The sequence below is a fragment of the Podarcis muralis genome, chromosome 2 (genome assembly GCF_964188315.1).
Source record: "Podarcis muralis chromosome 2, rPodMur119.hap1.1, whole genome shotgun sequence".
Lineage (NCBI taxonomy): Eukaryota > Metazoa > Chordata > Lepidosauria > Squamata > Lacertidae > Podarcis > Podarcis muralis.
In genome coordinates, this window is record NC_135656.1 from 32,468,610 (window position 1) to 32,493,457 (window position 24,848).

At 42.4% G+C, this 24,848-nt stretch overlaps 1 protein-coding gene across 1 annotated transcript in view; it reads right to left on the reverse strand.

Annotated features, from left to right (window-relative positions):
- The window catches only part of ABCC3 (ATP binding cassette subfamily C member 3), a 67,364-nt gene that overhangs the window by 2,656 nt on the left and 39,860 nt on the right, over nucleotides 1-24,848 (reverse strand). The window contains exons 12-28 of the mRNA XM_028716533.2: nucleotides 23,017-23,220; nucleotides 19,593-19,739; nucleotides 19,144-19,231; nucleotides 18,221-18,287; nucleotides 16,449-16,575; nucleotides 16,170-16,346; nucleotides 14,572-14,739; nucleotides 13,901-14,084; nucleotides 13,032-13,134; nucleotides 12,749-12,896; nucleotides 11,594-11,801; nucleotides 10,685-10,995; nucleotides 7,255-7,454; nucleotides 7,022-7,148; nucleotides 4,780-4,881; nucleotides 4,532-4,678; nucleotides 2,158-2,316 (exon numbers count right to left, since the gene is read on the reverse strand). Coding sequence (XP_028572366.2) covers nucleotides 2,158-2,316; nucleotides 4,532-4,678; nucleotides 4,780-4,881; nucleotides 7,022-7,148; nucleotides 7,255-7,454; nucleotides 10,685-10,995; nucleotides 11,594-11,801; nucleotides 12,749-12,896; nucleotides 13,032-13,134; nucleotides 13,901-14,084; nucleotides 14,572-14,739; nucleotides 16,170-16,346; nucleotides 16,449-16,575; nucleotides 18,221-18,287; nucleotides 19,144-19,231; nucleotides 19,593-19,739; nucleotides 23,017-23,220 — 2,667 coding nt within the window. The remainder of the gene's footprint in view (nucleotides 1-2,157; nucleotides 2,317-4,531; nucleotides 4,679-4,779; nucleotides 4,882-7,021; nucleotides 7,149-7,254; nucleotides 7,455-10,684; nucleotides 10,996-11,593; nucleotides 11,802-12,748; nucleotides 12,897-13,031; nucleotides 13,135-13,900; nucleotides 14,085-14,571; nucleotides 14,740-16,169; nucleotides 16,347-16,448; nucleotides 16,576-18,220; nucleotides 18,288-19,143; nucleotides 19,232-19,592; nucleotides 19,740-23,016; nucleotides 23,221-24,848) is intronic.

Sequence of the window (24,848 nt, forward strand, 5' to 3'; positions counted from 1 at the left end):
AATACAATTCCATCAGCATACAGATAAAAACAACAACATTGAGCTATTGAGGAACACAGAAATAAATGAAGTATTGCTTGAATAGGTAAAGGTAAAGGTAAAGGTACCCCTGCCCATATGGGTCAGTCTTGACAGACTCTAGGGTTGTGCGCTCATCTCACTCTAGAGGCCGGGAGCCAGTGCTGTCCGCAGACACTTCCGGGTCACGTGGCCAGCGTGACGAAGCTGCTCCGGCGAACCGGCACCAGAGCAGCACACGGAAACGCCGTTTACCTTCCCGCTATAAAGCGGTACCTATTTATCTACTTGCACTTAAGTGTGCTTTCGAACTGCTAGGTAGGCAGGAGCTGGGACCGAACGACGGGAGCTCACCCCGCCGCGGGGATTCAAACCGCCAACCATGCGATCGGCAAGTCCTAGGCGCTGAGGTTTTACCCACAGCGCCACCTGCCACCCGCTTGAATAGATACTAACTCACTAATGTGGTTAAAACAAGAAATCATTTCTGTGGTCTGCATTACACTAGGAAGTGATGATATACCCAGCACCAGGTTTGACTCCCAGTGAGTGCTTTACAGTTGAATGGACACAAGGTGGTCATATAAGCAAGACTTAAACCCCATGGCCTTCTGGATTTGTGGCGTTCAGGAGTTTGAGTTGCAAGGCGTTCGAGATCCAAGGTACAACTGTAGTTTGTTTAAAGCATGTCAAATCAATTTAAAAAACAAACAAACCATTGTTAAGGTTAACTGGTTTGTCCATTTGGACAAAACAATAAACCAGAGTTAAGCAGAAGTGGAAGCTTCTAGACTCCTCTTCCCAGTTGCACAGTGGGCAGAGAGAAGTGTGAAAGCCAGGGGCTCACTGCAGCACATTTGGCTCTTTCATTGTAAACCATGGTTTAGCATGATGTGCAAATGTGGCCATAGTAAAATGACACCAGGACACAAAATAAGTTGTATTACATATTAAGAAGGGGAGGATGGAATTCAGCATGAAGCTATAATTTTCAGTGACAGCCATGCTCCTTATAGCATATGCTTCCATCTTAAGAAGTGAATTACTTGTGGTCGCTTGCACTAGTGCAGTGGTTGGAAGCCTATGGGCCTAATTAGGCCTGCAAGACCTCCCCATTTGGCCTACAAGGCTATTTCAGCCAAGCCATGCCCCTGCTCTACACCTGATGCCATATATGATGTTGGGTGTGGGGCAGGTAAAGACTTGCTTCCTGCCCAAAAGTGGCTTGCAGGCACTGCTGATTAACTGATTGACCATGTTTACCAAGGCACATGGCTTTGCAAGCAGTGACCAACAGCTGAAGTCAGTGCTTGCATGGCACTGTGTCTTTGCCTGCTTAGTTTGAAATCAAAGTGCATGTGCAAAGGACAAATGGGTCCCCTGATGTCACTGTCACATCAGGTGATTGATGGCCCATGGGGTGGGTGGGGATCCAATCCCCCACCCCTACACTAGTGTGCTGTGAGAAGCCGCTTTATGGCCTCCATGGTGTTATTCTGATGAATGTAATGACCAGCGCCATTGTGATGGGATAAAATTCTGTCACGGAGTTACAACTTTCTTTTAAGTTCTCCCCAACCATTTAAAGGAGTGTGGGGAAGCAAGGATACACCCAATCCCTCATAATACATGATGAGAATATAGCACCACTGGTGCTAAGCCTGGGCCAGTGATACAAAAAACCACCTGCTTACCAGGGATGGAGTATACAGAAAGATATAGCTGTGCTGCCCGCCATAAACTTTCAGAACATGAAATATCAGACTAAGAAAATAAAACTAAAAGTACTAGGCTACAGCTGTGAAAATATGAAATCTCTTCATTTTCTGAGGGATGTGTATGCCTATGAAACTTAGAGAGCAAGAGAAAGCTTGCTTGAGTTGAAAATAGACCTTAGCAGGAATTGCTATAATGTTCCATTTTTACAGCTCATTCAAATCCTTCCTCTTGGGTTCCCTGTTTATTCCTGTCCCGGGGCACAAAAGCAACTATTCTAAAGCAAATCGTGTAACTGCTAGCCCTAGATACACAGCCTGACCTACCTTGCAACCGTCTCACTTTACAAAAACATAACAAGCCCAACTTGTTTGCCATATTAAGTTATATTTAGTGTATCACTCAGGGCATAGGTCAGCTTACCTGAGGAATTATAGTCAGCTTGGATCGTAAATCATGAAGGCCAAGCTCTGAGATTCTTAACCCATCGATTTTGATTTCCCCCTCCACAGCTTCTAGGATCCTGAAGAGGCAGAGGGTCATCGACGATTTGCCAGCCCCAGTTCTTCCAACAATCCCAACCTAAGTCACATGTTTGAAAAATTAGTTTCAGATAAATACCAGAACGTGTTTATTTATCTTATGATACACCGTTTCACTTAAAAAACAAAACAAAAATTGCCACTATCCTGATCTAGGTGAATTTTTTTTAAATTGAATTGAATAGAAGAGAATCAAAAGAAAATGCACTGTTATACAACTGAATCTGTTCTAGAGATTTCTGTGAAGAAGTATGCTTATCAGTCAAGAGGATAGTTAGGCCTCTGCTTATTAAAGGACTCTGCAGGGCTCTCTTCCTGCTCCCTGAGAAAGAGCCTTTTCTTAAGAGTGAAGCACTCTGGGCAAGGTAGCCAGAATAGTGCGTATGCCACAAAAGGGAAAAGGGTCCCCCTCTACTCACAGCTCTTTCTTCACTCTCTGTCCTCTAGCCGCACACTTTCTTGTTTCTCTTTACTACACTGTGCAAACCTTCTTCAGTTATAGGCATTTTTTGTTTGGCAATATATTTTCAAATAAGCTAATTTTGTATTGGCCTAGTATCAGTGCCTGAATTCCCACTTCCTGCTGCTTTTGGTCACCACCTTTTTTGGGAGGTAGGATACATGAATATTCTTTTTGTAGGATAATCAGCTTCATATAACCAACATGCTTAAGCCCAAATAATGCTGGAAGGGGTTTAGACCTGTCCTGCCACCTTGGGAGGCCCTAGGTAATCAAGATTTCCCCCCCTTCAGTCTACCTGAGAAGCTCAATGTGCAGCAACCAGCTCAGACCTCATGGCTCTTACAAGCCACTCTTGAGTTCCCATACCAATAACTTAGGAACTTTGACAACTTTTACTGCATGTGCAACTTTTTCTGAATGCTGTATGGGAATGCTCATGAATCTGACATTTGGAACTTTTGTAAGTAAACCATTCTTAACTTACCAAATGTAAGTCTTTTTCTATGCTATGGGAACAGGTTTGGAAGTTTTGAACTCACAAGGTCTAACAGCCTATATTCCATGCTTTACTTTGCCGCATGTCTTGTGATTTACATCTCTGCTGGGGTTCTCTCACCAAAAAGCACTTGCCCCAAACCTGGATCTTGGCATCCAGGAAATTCTCCTTTCTATACCTATAGTTTCCCTTGCAACCAATACTTTTAAAGTTTTGATGTTCTTCTTTCTTTCTGTTACTGACCTAGCCGGTCTTTTTCTTTAATGTAGCCTTATACATTTTCTATTTCTGCACACACATTTTTCATTGCTTAAGCTTCTACAATTTCTTTTCTATTTCAAACAATTACTGTTTGCTGAATGTGAAAACAATAGTCTTTTGTCCCCTTAAAGACCAATGCATTTATTTTGGCATAAGCTTCCATGCACTAGAGTTCACCTTATCTATGGTTTCTAATTTAAAGTGCCACATTTTCTGTTCCTATAGGAGGGGCTTTGTTCATTTGCAATCTTTGTTTTTCTTTCTTTCTTTCTTGCAAAGTGATGTTCTTCTGCATACCTAGGGAACCCTGAAAGTATACAGAGGCTCCACCTTGTATCTAGGTGGCTCTGTTTCATTTCCCCACTGGTTGGCGTAGGGCCAGTTAATTTGTTATAGATGAAAGGATGCTGGTGGCATGTGTGAACATTGACAATGAAAGTTGTTACTGGAGGTGGAAACAGAAGCGGAAATCACAGAGCAGATGGGATTCTGGGGACAGGAAGCTGTCAGTTGAGGAAAGATGCAATTCAGAAGTTGCTGCTTCTCCAAGCAACACTCAGTGCCTTCTTACAGTGGAGATGGGGTGAAAGCTAAAAATGGTAGAACACACACTGCTTTGCACGTAGAAGGTCCCAAATTCAGTCTCTGGCATTTCCAGGTAAGGCTGGGAAAGGCTCCTGACCAAAATGCTAGAGCCCCCCCCCCCTTACCAATCTGTGTTAGCAATACAGTGGTACCTCGGGTTAAGTACTTAATTCGTTCTGGAGGTCTGCTCTTAACCTGAAGCTGTTCTTAACCTGAAGCACCACTTTAGCACTATTTCTGGGTTAGCAGAGTCTGTAACCTGAAGCGTATGTAACCTGAAGCGTATGCAACCCAAGGTACCACTGTATTGAGCTTGATGAACTGACCCAGTACCAGGCAGTTTGCTACAGTATGTTCCAATGGATGCACTGAATGAACTGAAAACAAAGTTTGCAAATTCAGGTTACTGCACATATAATTTGATTCTATCCATGGCAACTGTGATTGTACCTTTTCTCCACCTTTCACATTGAGGCTGAGGTCTTTCAGCACCAAGTCCAAGCCTTTCCTGTACCTTACAGAATAGTTTGCAAACTCCACTTCGCCCCGAGTGGGCCAGTCTTCTGGTGGTCTTTTGTCTTCGATTATCCAGGGAGCCTAGAGGAGAGAAAGAATTACAGCACGCAGTAGAGAAAGAATTACAGCACACACACTGTTTCCAGAAGGAACACTTCTCATTCAGACTATTAGGAACTGACCTCAGTTTCAGTTTCAGAATATTCCTTAACTCTTTCTACGGCCACAATGTTGCTTTCTAAGTCTGATGTCATCCTTACCATCCAGTTCAGAGACATTGTCACCTAAGAAACAACAACATGTTACCTGTTTGAGAAAAGTACTGTCACAAATAAATAAATATATTAACCATCATATAGTGTGTGTGTGTGTGTGTGTGTGTGTGTGTGTGTGTGTGTGTTTGTTTGTTTACACCCACAGAGCAAAGGTGGTGCCCATTGGTGTTCAACTGGACTCCCTCTCAGCCCCAGCTGGTGTGGCCAAAAGTCAGGGATGATGGGAGTTGCAGTCCAACAGCAACTGGAAGGCACCAGACTGGCCTCTCCTGCTACAGACCATCCTTGAAATCCAGGGTTGAAATTCAGCTGACATTACGCTGAGCTGAACACAAACCAAAACAGGTGAAGCTTTGAGAAATTAGGAAGTTCTGATATCATCCCCATTTGTATTGCTCCCCTTTTGGACCCGGAAGAAGGCAGAACAGGGGCATAATGGGGGGGTGGTGGAATGGGGCAGGGTGCGCTTATGTGCGCTCAGATGATACGCATGGGGGCTGGGAATGAAACCCCCACCCCACCCACCCCCCACGCAAAATGGCCCATCGCCTGTATTGCTCTCTTTAATGTCTCAGAAGACATCACCTTTCTTCAGCTGCTTCCCCACCAATAAGAAAAAGGAAATACTGTAGCTTCCCATTCTTACAACATCACCATTTGGGTAAGCCTAATATTCCAGCATCTAATTTTATTGCAAATCCCTACAAGGAAATGAGCGTGCACACAGTACCTTCAATTTCCCTGAAACCTTTGAGGGCTTATTATAAACTATCAAAGGTATCGCTATTTCTTCTATTCCACTGAATATAAATGCACTGTGGTAGAATTCATTGCTTTGCCAATTTTAATGTGTGATCCCACTGTTACTTGGGATAGAGATTCAATCAATATGCCTCTCCTTTCTACAAAATCAGCATTCATAGCTTTTAAAGCTGAGAGGCAAAGCTCAAATCTTCTGATCTGACCAGATGTAATAGTATAGGACCAAGAATTTCACAAAGCAATTTCTCCATCAAAGATTGTTACTTCTGATTGAGGTACGGCAGTGCACTTTTTAAAGTGAAGCCCACTGTTTTGCTTCAGGATTTCATAGCCATATCAAATCTAACCCACCCTTAGTAAAGCTGATGACCTCACACCTTATTGAAAGGGTGCTTAAATCCCTTGTAGATTGCCTAAACTGATGGCTACCATAATATGCTATCCTTAACTAAATGCCCTGCTGTGGGAAATTTAGCAGAATATAGTGTTAAAACCTTGGTGTAGTTTCTCCTCAATTACCAAGAACAAGAAGCACAACACTGCCATCGTAAGCTTCCTGAAGGCTCCCTTCACGCTGCGAGAGCTGCAATTTCATCTGGCCCCCTCCTCTCTGGAGCTACATGGGGCAGGACCTTTTTGGCTGTGGCACCTTGCTTGTGGAGCTTTCTCCACCCTCCCCAGAGGCTCACCCAATGGTACCTGTACCACTATCTTTTAGGCACCAGGCAAAAACGTCTGGTTTTCCTAACCTCTGAAGATATTTTGATTGCCTTGCTGCAAATGGTGTGTGGTTGTTTTTTTAGCAATCTGTAGTTTACTGTAGTTTTATTGTGCTTTTATTAGTTATTATAAACAGCCCTTGACATTTTGCGTTGGCAGGCAGCGTAGAAACTGCTAAAATAAATATAGGGGCATATATGTGCACATGAGCAGAACCAACTGTGGGAGCCATTCCCAACCAGCTGGCACCCTGCCAGGAGGGAGAGTGATATTCTTTTCCTCAACCAGAATAAATACTGCTTGCATTCAAATGCACAGCTAATGCATTGTTTTCACTCTGCACAGAATCTGATTAACTCTGTGATTGGGCTTTTTAATATGGAGGGGGAAATCCCCCAGACATGTAAGCTGACAATCTTAGATGCAATCTTCCAAAAACATTTCCTTTTATTCCCCGGTTTGTTCTTTATATTCTTCCCATTTCTCCCAATTTTCTTTCAACCAGTCTTCCACACACCCACACCCTGAAGCCCTTATTCGCCTGAAGGGTAGAAATGCCGCAGAATTGTGCAATTAAAGCCCAAATGCCTAATGAAAAGGTCACACTATAATGATATTTCAGTTCCGCTGTTCAGATGAGCTCTCTCCTGAGACACATTCTACACACCTGCAATGCATAGGACACGGAAAGTCCAACCAGGCCAGGGCTCAGGCTGTTTTTACTTAACACAGCAAAAAGGGCTGCAAAAAAGACGACGCAGTTCCCTACAAATTCAACTCTAATTCCCAGCCACCTATTAAACGAGAAAACACAAAGAAGTAAATAGAACTCAAAATGCAACAGATAAAAACAAGTGGGATTAACGTTTGTTTTTTTTTTAATTCAGAGTTTGATTTTACCTGTTGGACACAATTCCAGGATAGTGACTTCTCTGGTTGTCATTCACCTTCATGTCACTGAGGCGAACAAAAGCCTTTCCTCTTCTATAAGCCCGGATGACGCTTGCTCCTGTGACGGTTTCCGAAAAATGAGAATATATGGGAGACCTGCTGACGGATTCCAGCCGCTTCAGTTGGCGAGAGGTAGCTACGTAGAACCGCTGCCGTTGTTCGGTTCAAAGGCAGACAGGTAACAAAACAAAACAAAAAAAGTGAAACCTTTTAGATATTTGACCTGAACTATTAATACACTGTGCCATGTCTGTGTGACGTAAGAGTGAGAAACACCCGGGAAGGGGAGGCATTTCCTATTTCCAACTCTAAACCTAGAGACAATTGATCAGACACCAGAATCACATGGTAAAGCTTTTCCTAGACTATCTCACTTTAGTACACAAATAATGCTCGCTCCACCACAAAAACTCCCTGCGCACAGAAAAACACAATGTCAGGGAGGACAGTCTTCTTCTGAGACATGTGGGCATCTTTGTGCACATGGAATTTATTTTATGGAGAAGCATTGAAATATGTAGCCTGAAGAAGGAGAAGAAGAAGAGAAGAAGAGTTTGGATTTGATATCCCGCTTTATCATTACCCTAAGGAGTCTCAAAGCGGCTAACATTCTCCTTTCCCTTCCTCCCCCACAACAAACACTCTGTGAGGTGAGTGGGGCTGAGAGACTTCAGAGAAGTGTGACTGGCCCAAGGTCACCCAGCAGCTGCATGTGGTGGAGCGGAAACGTGAACCCAGTTCACCAGATTACGAGACTACTGCTCTTAACCACTACACCACACTGGCTCCTGGAGTGAAACAGTCTGAAGAAAAGCACTATCCCTCAATGACTGCATAAGCAGGCCTCTATGCTGCAACTCTGAGAACACACCCAATCATCAATTTACTGCCATGTCTACCAGCCAGTCCACTGAGCTGAGTTTTTAACATTATAATGCAGACGTTTGCCACTGTTACAGGATGACTTAAAGAACTATCCTACACTGGCAGAAAGGCAAGCTTGCCAACAAAAAGAGCAAAGGGAGGTCCTGCTGTGCAGTTATGATGTTCCTATTGCTGCTTCCTAATGTTTCCTAAGGGCTTGAAAACATTTCTTGATTAACTGGTGCAATTGATCTATTCATTTGGTAAATGCAGATTTTCATCATCGTTATTTTTAATCTGAGCTCCCACAAAATGCATTTCTTCATTCGGGTAGTGCTTTTAAAATGGGCTTTAGAGTAGCTGGTCTGTGTAATTTATGCTTAGAGAAACTGTCATTAAAATTTACTCAAAGAGAATGCTCTACCATTTCAATTGTTAAGTGATTGCTTAAAAGGGAAGCTGTTAATCAAATAGAAATATTCACATTCGACTGACAGCCTCGTGGCCTGTGTGTGTGTCACTTACGGACTCACTGTTAAGACCGTGTTCATGGAAGGCAGTCTTACTTGGCTATGAGTGATCACCAAAGAAGAAGTAGTGCGTGTTTTGTGTTTGTTCCCAGCAACATGCTATCACAGATTCTGGGGCTTGAATTGGGAACTTCAGAGGCTGAGATTTAAGGCCTGCAGGTACTTTGGCCCAAAGGCTATTGTTAGATACAAAAGGGAATGTGGTATGGTGAGTTCTAGATGGGTTCTTCATGGGTGGGTCTAGCTGGCCAAATCTTCTGCCCAAGGTTAAGGACTTTTCCACAGCTGTAACTCTTTCTAGGGGAAAGTTTCCACATGCTTTGAATTGCTCCTTCAGGGTATGATGGAAGGTGAGGGCACTGCCTCTGGGGTGATTGTTTGTGGATTGACTTGCTCCTAGATGGGAGACTGGAGCTACACAGGGAAGAGGGGATGTGAACTAAGCTGGCTACTACGTGAGAGGCGGAATGCTGCAGAATCATAGAACTGTAGAGTTGAAAGGGACCCTGAGGATAAACTAGTCCAATTCCCTGCAATGCAAGAATATGCAGCTGTCACATATGGGGACCAAACCTGCAACCCTGGAATTATCAGGCAGGTTTCCAAAAAGGAAAATCCACATTGGACCAGTGCTTTGTGATGAACTTTCTGCTATGTAAATACATCCATAATTTGAAACAAAAATTATATGTCGCTTTTATCGATCTAAAGTCAGCTTTTGATACGGTCCCAAGACATGCATTGTGGCAAAAATTGAAAAAGACAAAATATAGACCTCCGTCTATTATTTCTCATACAGGGACCGAAGCTGCAATCCTGGAATTATCAGCACCACAGTCTAAACAGCTGAGCTTTTTTAAGAGTATGAATTCAACTCATAAATATACCCAGTGTGGTAGGTGGGCACTTGGTTATTTTGCTATTTTATACTGATTTTGATTGGTTGCTTGTATTTCTTGTGCTCTTGTTGTATTTTTCTTTTGTATAAATATTTTGTCCACCACTTTGGAAGCCTCTAAGCTGAAGGGGAGTATGAAGCCTTGGGATTTGCAGGCCTGGTATCATAAAAGATACATGGTTTTCTGCTTGGTCAACCTTGGAGATAACAGAGTGGGGGGAGGGGAGGGAATATGTGGCCCTCCAGATGTTGCTGGGCTGCAACTCCCATATTGACCACTAGCCATGCTGGCTGGTGCTGATGGATTTTCAAGTCCAACATCTAGAGAGAAATAAGTTCTCCACCTATCATAGAAGAAGTCATGGGTTGCCAAAGCAGTGTCCATGGGTGCACCTGCACTGGTTTTATGGGTCAGCGTTTGCTAAACTATGTCTAGTTAAAAGCTGTCTCCAAAAGGAATACCCCTTTGATAGAGGGATGGCTATCTAAAATGGGGGGGGGGGGGAATGCCTCCATCAATTAAGTTAGTATTTTTCACAGAAAGTTTAACTGATTTATGGGTTGTGATTTGTGAGCTTCTATTTCTCAATTAATGAGAAAGCAAACTTCCCTTAGAATATATGTTCTTACTCTGTGGCATTGCAATATTATGCCCTTGCCTGCCTTTTCATTAGTGATTACTTTATAAACAGAACAAAAAAGCAATTAAAAAGAGAGAATGCTTTGAAAACATGCAAGAGCTGCTATGAAAGGTCCAGAGAGCCACAAGAGTCTTATCTAAGGCTGCTGGTGAGTTAGCCACCTCTCCTGTTCTATGTCTCCTACTCCCTTCTTGCTGTGCCTAACAACAACCATATGTTGCAAAAGCTATTTTGCAGAATGTAAGAGACTTCAGACAATCCTACTTTGGAACTTCAGCTTCTGCATTCAAAGTAATTGCATCCAGTATTCACACACATATTAAGGGATGTACATTTGGGGCTTGAAATACTAAAAAAATAGAAAGATTATGCCAGCCACCTAACATTCTGTTAAAAAAATAAAGAAAACAAGCAATGAAGCCAAAAAAGGTACTTATCCCAATTACCTGGGCAAAGAAGTATAGGATTGCCAGAGGTATTATAACCACAGCAAAGAGTGGGGTGCTTGCTATGATCACAATCATCGTTGACACAGAAACAAAGAAGGTTCCCAGGAACATCAAGATAGTTGGCGGTATCACTTCATCAATCACATAGATGTCTTTCGAGAAGCGGTTGATGATTCGGCCAATTGGAGTTGTGTCATAGAAAGACTGTGGGGTGTGGAGTTTGTTCTCCAGCAATCCGGAGTGGAGAGTACGAGCCGCTCTGATGCCACCCATTGCCAGAGTAAAAGAGGAGATCAGCACAAAAACCCCTGTTTGCAAAAGGGAGAAATAAGCAGGAGACTTGAGTGTACCAACTGCATGTGGCCCTGTTCTCATCGTAACTTTGCAACTCCTCTAGCAGGCTATACAAATCGATAGCATCACCTCGTGCATCACGTGACGGATGGCAGGAGGTTGCGTATAAGAGAGATTAGACTGTGATTTTTAAATTCTGCAAATATTTTCTGGCTGGTTTGATTGTAATTTTATATGATATGACTTTTGATCAATTTTGTTTACTAACGGGCAGGATATACATCTTACAACTAAATAAACAAACCAACTTTTATTGTGCAAGGAGCAATGTAGACATCCCTATTTATGATATAGGAATATTTGTTCCTAGGGTAGAATTCGACTTTGTTCTTGTTGTAAACATTTAAGCTTGCCAGACAGAATAATACAATTAAACTTCTGGCTCTTCCCTCTGTTCCTTTCAATCCATTTACCTGGGAATGCCATCAGACCTTTGTCCTAGACCACTGTTTAAGAACCACCAGTAAATTCCATACCACACACCATTTCCTCTAGCTCCGCTAGCAAGGTGGATTTAAATCTATAGGAGCAGTAGCAAATAACACACTTAACCTTGCAAGAGACCCAGGGCAGCATAGACTCCGACTCGCTTGCCCACGTTGCGCTGAGTGCCATTTATTACCGGTTCATTGGTCCAGTCACTGAGCCACACGTTGGCCCCGACTGCAGAAGCATTTTGACAGCAGTACAGGAAACATATAAATAAAGAAACTAGGGGGCCAACAGCCTTCATGTATTGCCAGAAAACAGTCAGCTTGACCTGCAGTTTGAGACAAAATAGAGTTTGTTTAGTTTATTAAAACCAATGCCTTTAATTTCACAGAAAAACTAGCCACTTGCCAGAGTCAGAATTTGTGCAAAGAGTGAACTAGGAATCACCAACATGAAATCACATTATGCAGGCATTCCTGAAGGCAGAAAATGTGGCTGCAACAGAAGGATGTCCAGAGTAGAGGTATCATATGGAAAACATAGAACTGTTATAGAAATAGAAGCAATATATAGCCAGGGAGGATTCATACTTGATGACTCTAAATAAAGAAGAGTCCCATGTAATGGGGAAAAGTATATATGTGCTCTGTGTCAAAGAGCAATGAGAAAATGTTAAGTGGTGTTTCAATATATTATTGGGAAAGCCCTTTCAGTCAACTGCAGCCAACCTTCAAAGGACCACATCTGACTGATGGGCAAGGCTACCCAGAAGCTCTCCACTGCCACAAATTATGCAGCTAAGTTTCCTGCATTTGTCTGCTCCTATGCTAGGTAAAGGTAAAGGTAAAGGGGACCCCTGACCATTAGGTCCAGTCGTGACCCACTCTGGGGTTGCGACGCTCATCTCACTTTATTGGCCGAGGGAGCCGGCGTACAGCTTCTGGGTCATGTGGCCAGCATGACTAAGCCGCTTCTGGCAAACCAGAGCAGCGCACGGAAACGCCGTTTACCTTCTCGCTGGAGTGGTACCTATTTGTCTACTTGCACTTTGGCGTGCTTTCGAACTGCTAGGTTGGCAGGAGCAGGGACCGAGCAACGGGAGCTCACCCCGTCGCAGGGATTCGAACCGCTGACCTTATGATCGGCAAGTCCTATGCTCTGTGGTTTAACCCACAGCGCCACCCGCGTCCCTCCTATGCTAGGAACTTTTTAATAAATTAGGAAACATCTTTGAAGAAGTAAAGTGTCCTTATTGTTTAAGCAAACCTTTCTTACCGTGCCAGTTTCAGCAGTTTCTGCCTCAATGAGTTTGTTAGGACTTTTCTTGGGTTGAGTTGTCTCAGGTGGCTTTTTCTCACACACTCTTCTTTTCATTGACATTTTACCAGGGCATTCCCCATCTGAAGATATTACACTGAGCTCTCTATGTTTTATATATTAAAATGGGTGGGGTGGAGGAGAAAAATAAGAATTATGGTAATTATGCAGCTGAATGACAGAACAGGCAAGTTTGCTCAATTTCTGTAGTAGCGCCTTTAAAGAGAGGTTCAGGGTTTACCTTAGGAATTGCTTACGGACTTCGTTTGTCACTGGTTCATTGTCTGCCAGATCTATGTGGTTGCTGAGTGTGTCTTCAGCAAGCAGGACCTCCTCATCTTCCACTAATGCAATGGGATAGGAAATCTTTAGTTTATTTTTGCTTTTTGCTGAGCCAATCTTTTAGAAAGGTTTTGCTGAGTGTACAGCTTCCCAAGCCACAAAAAGAGACTGAAAATCAAGAAGGAAGTTCAACTCTTTAGGGAAAATAAAAAGGGCTTCGGTGTGTTTGGATTTCTATGCAATATCTGAATAATCAGGCCTGGGATGCCAGCTTTGACACAAGGAGTGGGGCTAATAGGGTCCCGTGATACAGCATTGTGGACCTTGTGAATTATAACTAGTATACGTGCAAGCATGTCTGGAAGGAAATAGGATTGACTGATGATTCCATGGCATTATAATTATACAAGTGTAATGAGGAGGTGGGGGAAGAAGGTAAAGAAAAGCCTAATCTGAAGGAAAAACCAACCTACCAACCTACAGCTAGCTACTTCCAGTCCTAATTCTTAATCACAGCCTTTCCCCCAGTAGTAAGCAGAGTGATGGCACTGACTAGACCAGGTTGCAAGGATCCCCTGGTCCACTCAGTTTCAATTCTCTACAAAAATGGGAGTTCTTGAATAGTAGGCATCTTTGTGTGTCCCCCCCAAGTTTTTTTTTAAGGGCCAAATTTATACATATATGGGAAAGTGCTCATCATTCTGTATGCTTTTTCTTTAAAAAAAGATTTAAACTCAGTTCCAAACTGCTCCTAGCATTTCAATCTGGCATGATGTAACTACTAACAGTCTGAGGATAAATTTGAGGCAGGGAGGTGGGAATCCTTACTTGTAGGCTCATCTTCTTCTATGTCTTCATCAGGTGCAAAATTGCGGAGGAACTCTGCAAAAGCCTGGTTTTGTTGCAAAAGCTCTTGGTAGGACCCCATTTCAGAGACTTTGCCATCTATAAGTACAACAATGTGGTCCACCTGTGGCAAAAAATTGATGCTGTGGGTCACCAGAATTCGAGTCTGAAAAGGGAAACAAGACAATGGTCAGGCGAGACTCATCCTGCTTTTGTTTTAGCAAGGTAAGAATTAAAACAGGCGGTTTGTCAAGAAGCTGCAATTTGCGATTACTGCAAACAGTCGTGTAAGAACGAAACCAGTTAGAAGTCATCTAAGCCTGAACAAAATAGGATTGCTTTTCTAGCTGCACGTTAGTGCAAAGCTGCTGCTATAAAGGAACATATGACTGAGAACAGGGAAGTGGGCTTTTTGGGTGGCAAAGGAGGTCAACTTCCACACTAAACATGTTCTGAGATCATGGCTTACATAGTTTCAATCATTTCTACTTTTAATAATTTTAGGGGGGCTAGAAACTCTCTCTGTCTCTTCCCTTCCCTTACCCAAAGAAAAGCAAAGTTTCACACAATTCTACATGTACCACCATGTTCTTGTACAGTACTATGCTGAAATGACTGCAGACATGGAGAATTTTAGATGTTTGTTAGCTCACTTTTCCTTTAAGCATTCCTTCTGGTCCAATAACTTTGTCAAATATGTGTTTGGCCACATGGGAATCCACAGCTGAAAGGGGGTCATCTAGCAAATAAACATCAGCCTCGCTGAAAACAGCACGGGCAAGGCTCACTCGTTGCCGCTGGCCACCTGAGAGATTGATGCCCTGTGAGATGGGGAAAAGAGAAAAAGCACACCATAGCTTTTAAATTCAACACTGCTACCAGCTTCAGCAGAAGCAGGGTGAACAAAACAACTGCAATATCTGTATGGTCAATAGCTCAAACATTCTATTACAATGTCCATGGGCTGTTTGTTATAAATCAATGGATGTTGATCTAAAGTAAAAATATTAGAGACAGTCCCTGTGAAACAGTGGAGAAATTTAAATGTAAAAATGTTGCTTGTGACAGTTTTCTTGCAGTTAACTGAAGGGGGGTGGTACTGCTAGCCGTTGTGCGAGAGATGCATTGTATTGGGGTTCAAGTGGCAATGACAGTGTTCCTGAAGATGGTTAACACATCTGATGATGGTTATCTTGGGAGATTTCAGCTATATCAAGTTGTTTAGAGAACACTGCTTTTATATGATCCAGTGGAAATCAAAAAGGTCAGAATATGATAGGTCCTTTTGTCCTTTGGCCCGAATATAAGCTGCACCCACTAATAAGGCGCACCTTTAAAATTCAAGGGAAAAAGATAAAAAAAGACAATACCCGGAAAGTTACAATAGCTAAAATCGCAAATCGCTATTCAATTGCTACAATAATAATAATTTATTATTTATACCTTGCCCATCTGGCTGGGTTTCCGCAGCCACTCTGGGCGGCTTCCAACAGAATATTAAAATACAATAGTCCATCAAACATTCAAAGCTTCCCTAAACAGGGCTGCCTTCAGATGTCTTCTAAAAGTCTGGTAGTCTTTGACATCTGGTGGAAGGGCATTCCACAGGGCGGGTGCCACTACTGAGAAGGCCCTCTGCCTGGTTCCCTGTAACTTGGCTTCTTGCAGTGAGGGAACCGCCAGAAGGCCCTCGGCGCTGGACCTCAGTGTCCGGGCACAACGATGGGGGTGGAGACACTCATTCAGGTATACTGGACCGAGGCCATTTAGGGCTTTAATGGTCAGCACCAACACTTTGAAATGTGCTCGGAAATGTACAGTTCCGCAGGCACTCACACCCCTAAATGGCAAATGTAGAAGAAAATCCTGCGGGTACTAGAGAGGACCCACAAGTGGGTTAAACAGTCTCAAGCTTGCAAATCGGCAAGAAAACATTTTTTTGTTCTGTTTTACCATATGTCTGTTTCAGCAGCGATGTCGTAAAAGCCAATTTTTGTAAGGTCGCGGCTTATATTCAGGCCAGTATGGTATTAGTCCATAATTATAGGCCAATGGTGTTCTGAAATTCCAGTGAACCTGGTGATTCATTGCAGGGCTCTGGCTGGAGAGGGCAGGCTTAGCACTGAGGTCAGTCAAGCCAGTCAGCTTGACCGCATCTGGAAGGTTGTGAAGACACTTAGTGAGGAATGACTTGTGTCCTTTACCACCTTGGGCAACCATCACCACCTACATTTGCTGTAAAAGACCTTACCTTCTCGCCTATCTCAGTCTGATCTCCCCCTGGAAGCATTTCGAGATCTTGCTTCAAGGCACATGCCTCTAAGACAGTTTGGTACTTCTTCTCATTATGAAGATGGCCAAACAAGATGTTATCTTTCAAGGTGGCATTCTGGATCCAGGCTAGCTGGGGAACGTAAGCGACTGAACCCTAAAAGGAGGTATCAAAAGCATACATAAAGCAGATCAGTTTGCAAGCCACAAATATTTTCCAAATGCTCAAAATGGATACAATGCTGTACTGTGAACCAACCTTCACGGCCACGTTCCCATGGAGCTTCTCCATGTCTCCAAGAAGAGCAGACACCAAGGAGGACTTCCCACAGCCAACATGTCCAACAACAGCCACCAAAGAACCACTAGGGACCAACCAATTGATGCTGTAGGGAGTAAAAGAAGGTAAAGCTGAGGATGGACTGATTTGCTGACACACACAAAAAATGGAACTAGTTAATGTCAAGATAATAAAGCCAAGCAGAATCCTGTGGCATCTTAAAAATATTGTGACATAAGCTTTTGTAGGTCATAACTGATGTTATCAGATCTTTTGAGCTGTTTTTATTGCACTAGACTTAAGATAGTTGCTCTCTGGAATTTCCATCATAAAGTAAAAAACATGTCTGTCTTTCTTTACGTGCTGTGTTTAAGCACAAGGTATGTACTCTTCTTGGCAGGAATTCAACACAGCATTCCACCAGAGATTCTGTTTAATCAGCTTTCCCCAGATTTGGTCATGTGGTCAGGGAAAGAATGACTGGAGAGTTAATGCCTTCAGAAGAGGGAAGCCTGAAAGATGTCATGACAACACATAGGAGTCTCATAGCCAACTTAAAAAAATAAAGAGACACAATTAGATTCAATTTGTAGTGAGTTGCAAAGAGCTCCCTACCATTTCCCAGCTGACCTTTTTCAGCTTTGGGTCATATGTCCCTTTTTGTAGGTGTTCAGCTGAATGAGATTTTACTTTTGCAGTGGTGCACTAAAACAGAGCCATGATTTACTTACTTACTTACTTACACATGTTCCTGTTGCAAGTCACCACATTTCATAAGTTTTCTGTGTGCACACTAGATTTGATGAGTCATGACTTGGACAAATACCAAAGCTTTTCACAAGACAATTTCAAGGCACTAAGAAGTGCTGAAAAAGTCTACTCATGCTGACTTGGCATCTGAAAGGCAGTCATGTGTCCCTCCTCCACCCGTAGGTTCCCAGATGCCTTAAGCATATAGGCTGCCTGTAATTTGTGCCTAGATTAAGACAGTAACTGTCTTGGCAGCTGCATGTAATGCTGGCAGAGATACTGCCAGATACATTTGGCAGAGAATTTTTTTAATGCAGCTTCACAAGTAACCCGAGTAACTCTATATCTTCAGTGCTTTCCCCATGTTTAGGGTTGCCACACATCCGGATTTTCCCAGACAATACCAGGATTTCAGTGACGTCCAGGGGGAATTTCCGAAAAGCGGCGGTTTGTCCTGGATCTTCAGCAACACAACCGAAAAATCTCTCTTTTTTGCTCAACAATTTGCTTGTGTTCTGATTTTCGCTTCTTGAACTATGGCAACCCTACCAAGTTTGTTTTTTCTTTGCCAGGTCTGCATATATTCTGCACATTAGTGCTATTAGTGTTATTACTGGACAGGAGCAAGGAATATGGGGCAACCATATTTACATTTTGAAAATGCAAAATTTCAGAGTATAAAGCAAACAAAAAGCAAAAAGTAGAAACAAGCATGGACACAATCCAGTCAAAGCTGCACACTTATATGTCCCATTAATTCTAGGTGACCATGTGTTTAATTATACCTTTGAATACTGAATACTGATGTATGCTCTTGCCCCATATTTGGCAAATTTATGGAACTGTTTAAAAAAAAAGTAAAGGACCCCTGACAGTTAAGTCCAGTTGCAGACGACTCTGGGGTTGCGGTGCTCATCTTGCTTTACAGGCCGAGGGAGCTGGCTTCAAGGTATAAGCAGTAAGGAAATTCAAATATGTACAAGTGAGTAAAGCTTGCTTACTCTTTCAGAGCTGGCTCAAGATCCTTTGCCCAGCTGAATGTTCCATCTCTTACAGTAACAGCATACCCTGTATTTAAGAAAAGAAGACATAATCTAATGCTGCAGTCCTATACCTTATTAAATTCAGTGGGCTTCTGAGCACGCGCATCGGATTTCACAGTAGCTAGGGGGAGTGGGCAGCAGAAATCTCAAACTGGGCCTCTTTAATGAGAAGGAAGTGGTGGGGTAAAGGACTGGTGAGATGCATTTGTTGATGAGCTATGGGGAACACAAAAGTTTTCTTCTTTTTTGTTGCTCAAGCAGCACTCTGTCACGTGCCCGACCACAAGTCATGCGGTTGAGGTCAGTGCCGGATCAACATTTCAAACTTCTTTTTTTTAAAAAAAACACACCACCACCACTTTGGAGAGCTGGTAGATGTGGAACGCTACGGACTGACAGGACTCTGCAGTAACATCCATAATCCTCTATGCAGCTGTTGTGTTTATGGAATAAGAGGGGAAACTTTTAAAATAAGAGACATCCAGCAACCACAGCTTAAATATTTATCCAGTAGCAATTACTGAAATGCACACTTGTTTATCTCCCCTAGCCAGGCCTGGCCGTTCTCTGGAGATTATACCCAAGTGCTTTGTGCAGTCTAATTCTTAGCAGCTCAAGGACGGCTCAACACTTCCTTCCCCTCTTTTCCTGCAAATGGAGAGGCTTTCTCAAATGGAGAGGCCAACAGAGGGCCACCTGGGAGGGTGCTTCACAGGAGGAGGCATAAGTCCAAGAAGCTCCGACTTGCTGCCTTGATGTTAGAGACACACACAGGCTTCAAGTGCGGGTCTGCATTAACCAAATATGAGACTCCTACCATTTCTTCCTCCTCCACTATCCAGCTCCACCATACAAATGAAATGACTCCAGTGTATTATTACCTGGAGTAATTAACTTGGTTTCAACACAGCCTGGATCAAGTTCATCATTTGACAAGAAGTGCTGAATCCTCTTCAGTGAAACGCTCGTCTAGCAGAACAAACAAACAAACAAACGAAAAGGGGGAAAAAAAGAAATGAATTTTCGTTATTGCGGTCCTAAGGGAAGAACTGTGCATTAATTCAGGAGGTTATTTATCTGCCGCTCAAATTGTTTTGCTGGTGCAAATAGTACAAATGGGCAGTTAATCTGCATCAGCCCTATGTACAGTGTGCTACTATAGTCTGGTTTGGAGGTGGCCCCTACATGACTGGGGTGGGGCACTGGATTTAAACCAACAGGTTGGTCATGATCATGTCTGGCTTGGTTCAGACACCCACTCCTTAAGTTATGTTTACATTTGGTATAGCCTTTGCTTTTTGTTTAAATAAAGGACTGGCAGCATTCTTACCTGTGCGATGTTGCTAATAACCTGGGGGAGCATATTGAGTGGGAACCTGAGGAGATTAAAGAGGGAGAGAGACACAAAGGCTTTTTCTGCATCAAGGATGTTGTTTTCATTTACGGTGACATAAACGGCAAAGGTGGTCAAGGCAACCTGGAAGCCAGAAAAATAAATTGAATAAACAACACCTGTCGGCTTGATTTTTTTTTAAGGGAATCAAATGTAGCCTTCCTGGAAATATAAGATCTGAAAGGAACAATCTGTATGGGATGAAGGAACAATTGGTTGGATTATTTGATATGCTAATATGCTATGGAACAAGAAAGCATGGCACCACGCCACAAAAATGCAAATATAATACAAAGGAGTACAAGGAATTCAGCCTCCAGAAGGTGTTTCATAATAGCAGCAGCAACTCAGTATTCTATAACGACATTGAATTGGTCCCCCTGACCACTGTGTATCTGATATGCAGAGCATGGGGGCAGATTTCCCTGTTCTCCTTTCTCCTAGTAAGGTTGGAAAATTAATCTTGCAGAGCATTCTGCTACAAGGAGAACTACATGAAATAGCTACCCTTTCTCACAGATCTCCTGGTGTACCTCAACTCCACACTGAACAGTGTTACCTTAAAGAATGAGGAAAGCTGGTGTAAACAAGGTGAGGCAGGATAGTTACTGCTTGTCGTAGAAAGTCCACTGTGTCATAAAGGCCATTCCTAGACACCCCAAACTCAAAATTAATGTTTCAGAATATAGTCTGCTTACTTAAACCAGAATCTCAGCCGCACAGTATAGCATGTTGAGCTCTTTTAACTTGCCCTTTCCTGCCACGTAGGCACAGTAGTAAACTCATTTCACAGATATAGGAAATATTTAGAAGAAGTGATGACACACCCCCACCCCCACCCAAACTATCACCATGCCATGATATGATTCAGTCAAAGAATACTGTGCAAAGTTTTGGTTGTCCTGTCTCAAGGAGGGTATCGATGAGATTGCAGAGGTATAGGGAAAAAACCAATTTAAAATTATGAGACGGGATAGGAACAAAGCTGAGGTCTTAAGCAATCCTGTTCAGAGTTCCAGCCAGCCATGCCCTTTTCTACAATATTCCATTCCAAAACTTCATGGCAATTGCCTTTACGTAAGCGAGTCATTCAGTGACCCAAGCAAATGGTGGGACAAACCATACAAAATATAATTATCCTAATAACACAATCCATTTCAATATCCAGTACTGTATCTTTTACAATGAAGATAAAAATTACAATACCCCCCCCCCCGGACTTCCATTACAGAAATGGATCCTATCTATTTATTATTTAATTTAACACTTTGGCAAGAAGAGCTGGCAGATTTCTGCTATATGACATTCTTCATCCTCCATTATTCTTAATCATGTAGGCATTCAGTGCATTCCCTTTTAATAGACAAAACTGCAAACTAGCAAGATCAAATTAAATCATTTCGAGTTCTTTTGCACTCTTGTTTAATCATTCTAATTGTGGCATCTTGTGCTTTTCTGAACCTTGTAAGACTTGTGATGTACAAAAAGCCTGCCCTATTATTGTTTGACTACATATTGCAGTAGAAGGTTAAAACACAAAAAAGATGGGATGGATTTATTCTCCTCTTAAGCTCGATTCCGTCTCTGACCTTTTCTCTCTGTTTTTAGCTGAGCATTCTTTCTGTTAGTGTCGAAACCACACTTACAGAACATTTTTAAACTTAGGAAATGATAACATACGCTTTAGATAAAGAGTTTGGAGGAAGGCTATCTGATTAGCTACTAAAGATAGTATTGTTAATATTTTCTGCTTATGATGTAAATGGGTGAAGATGAATATCTTTGGGAGTGAACAGAATTTAAAGCACTTCATGGTTAGGTTAACAGGAAGGGGGCTTGAGGGTCAAAGAAAGGGAACTCAGTCATGATATAAAAGTCAAGCATTTTAACCTGGGAATGTAATTGATTTTGGCAGAGATGCTGGAAAATAAATATTATTCCCAGATAATAGCTGGAAATCTTGATAAAATTAATTGTTCACTGTTATAGAATGCTGAACTTAGTTCCTATTTTTTTATTAACTGTGACCTTTTCTCATTTTTTTAATTAAAAAAATATATCTTGTCAGTGTAAATTCTGTCAGAACACACAATGAAGCTCAAAGTAGTACGCTTCCTTCATAAGAGATCTTATATTGCCTAGTTAGTTGATAATCTAGTCCTATCTAAATACTGGGAGTAAGATAATCTCTTAGGAGGGTGAAAATGTGACATATTTGATTTGTTAGCAAAAATACTAATAGGTTCTGTATCACCCAGTCCATTCCATCTATCCTAACAACAGTGAAACAGCATTTTATAGCACTAGAATTCAGGGTCACTGACTGGCAACAGCTACAAGATAAGGCAGGGAAATGTATTTCTTCATACACATACTCAAGTTATGGAATTCACTGCCACAAAATACTGGGGATGGTTACTAGCTAAAATGATTTTTTAAAGCAGGGGTGGATAACTGTGGCCAGGTTTTACTTTCTTTCTTTTTACTCTTAACTTCCACCACTCAGCATGGGTGATTAACAGGGATGACGGGAGTTGTATTTCAGCAACACCTGCAGGGCTATAGGTTCCCTATCCCTGTTTTAAAGGATTATACACATCTATAGAACATAATGGCTGCTGGCCAAATGCAGCTTTCATGTTCACAGGAGATAGTATACTTCTGATACTGGGGACAATGAACAGGTACAGGATTGTTTTTTCCATCATGAGCTTCCCTGGCATAACTGACTAGTCCTAGTTGAAGACAGAGTGCCAGACTAGATGGAACTTTGACCACCAATACTATTTTTTTAAAAAATAGTTTAAAAGTAGTTTCAGAATTTGGCAATGTGAAGGATAGCCTACTACAGGCTTAATATTTTTTATTTAGCAAGTAAGTAGACAACCGAGGATAGTCCAGATCAAACCAATCTTCTCTCTTTATTATGCTTTCCATAATGAAGCAGTAAAAATTGCCATGCTTAGAGTAAGGATGGAAAACCTGTAAACCCCCCCCCCACTCCAGATGTTGAGTCTGCAACATCCAGCATCCTCAACTGGCTGGGGTTGATGGGAATAGATGTCCATCAAGCTCTGGCAGGCCACAGGTTCCCCATCTTTGACTTACGGAGAACTCAAGCTCAGTCATCTTTCCTCTCCTGTAGTACTGCATCTTTTTACAGGGCTTAGGCCCCTCTCCCAGCTGCCACATCCTGAGAAGAAGTCAAGCCATGCCCATTTCTTGCATTGCATGAACAATAACTCAGCAACTGGACTTTTCACAGACTTTCCATATTTTCCCTGGTTAAGTTACAAGGACGGTCCTGCCAACTTGCAGACAGTTCCTCTGACAAAAGATAAGGTACACAAACAAAGCTTACCAGAAACGGTGCACTGATCCATGCAAATGTTGACAAAGAATTTAGGTAGGCTGATTTCTTCAAAACCTGCAGTTCATTCTTCCTTATCTCCAGAACTTTTTCTGCAAAGGATGGTTCCCAAGCATAGAGCTTGAGAACCTTTATGCCATTTAGAATTTCATTCATTAGCTTGATGCGGGAGTCTTTGTAGCGCATCTGTTGCACCTAAACAATGACAAAGAACACCATTAACCAATAGCCATTTGTGTAACAACTTGCACCGTGCTTCCTGTGTCCAGGTCTCCAGGGAAGAACAAAACAATACTTTCATAAATTTAGATACTATTAAAATACCACACCCACTTTTCTGAATGGATGGTGTACTTCTACACAATTGTAAATAAGTAGGTATGTTCATTGCAAGATGAATAAGAAAACCCCACTTTATCTCACTGTATCTGGTCAAGGTTGTTGATTCAGTTTAGAGATCAAATGTGGGACTAACATGCTTATATCCCAATTGTTTACTTCTAGTAGCCTCATATCGTGTGTTGCCTGGGAATTCTAAGAAGCCAAAAAATCAGTACAGCTTTGACCTCGCTTCAAAATGGCGTACAGCTCTATCCAAAATCCCGCTCCTTGATCTCAGGAACCATAATCCCTTTTCATTGTCCAGGACTGCCATATTGCACTGGTACTCACAACACTTTTATTAAGATAGGAGTACTGGCTTCTAGTTTTGTTTTACCCCCCCCAAAAAACCCATTAGATACATATACACAAAGTCCATTTCATTTATATTTTTTAATCATTAATGTTTCTCTACCCTAGGTAAAGGTAAAGGGACCCCTGACCATTAGGTCCAGCCATGGCCGACTCTGGGGTTGTGGTGCTCATCTCGCTTTATTGTCCGAGGGAGCGGGCATACAGCTTCTGGGTCATGTGGCCAGCATGACTAAGCCGTTTCTGGTGAACCAGAGCAGCACACGGAAACACCGTTTACCTTCCCGCCAGATTGGTACCTATTTATCTACTTGCATTGGCATGCTTTCGAACTGCTAGGTTGGCAGGAGCTGGGACTGAGCAACGGGAGCTCACCCCGTTGCGGGGATTCGAACCGCTGACCTTCTGATCAGCAAGTCCTAGGCTCTGTGGTTTAACCCACAGCACCACCCGCGTCCCATGCAAGAGACCCTAGAGAATTGCAAATTATTTCTTATGAGCTGTAACTCATGCTTGTTTGGGTTTAGTGGAGGAAGAGAAACATTTGTCAATAGGATCTTATTTGGACTCTTCCTTAGCACTGGCCATTGGCTACTTGATATGCAAGAATTATAGGACAGGGGAAGGGCCACAGCTCAGTCGCAGAGCATCTGCTTTGCATGCCGAAGGTCCCAGGTTCGATCCCCATCATCTGCAGGTAGGGCTGGGAGAGATTCTCTGTCTGAAACCCTGGGCACAATCCCAGTGGGCTTAGACAATACTGAGCAAGATGGACCAATGGTCTGATTCACTGTAAGGCAATTTTCTCTGTTCCCAATTTTCGAATATGTTCAAGATGTAATATGTGAAGCTTAGCTCTCGGTCACTAGGACATAGGTTGCATTTTAATCTTTATGTACTTAGAACAAAGCTGAAACCAGCCTGATATTCTGTGTGTGGTTCTTTTGCAGGCAGACTCATCGTCATAAGGGAGGCAGAAAGAAAAGCCATTAATCACTCACTGAGGCTTTTTTCTGGACTCTTTCCATCACATTTCTGTCCTTGCTGGTGTTACAGAAACCACTGTCAAGCAGCCAAGGGAAGGAATGTGGTTCCTATTTACTATTTAGGTGACTTTTTAAGGTCGGTGG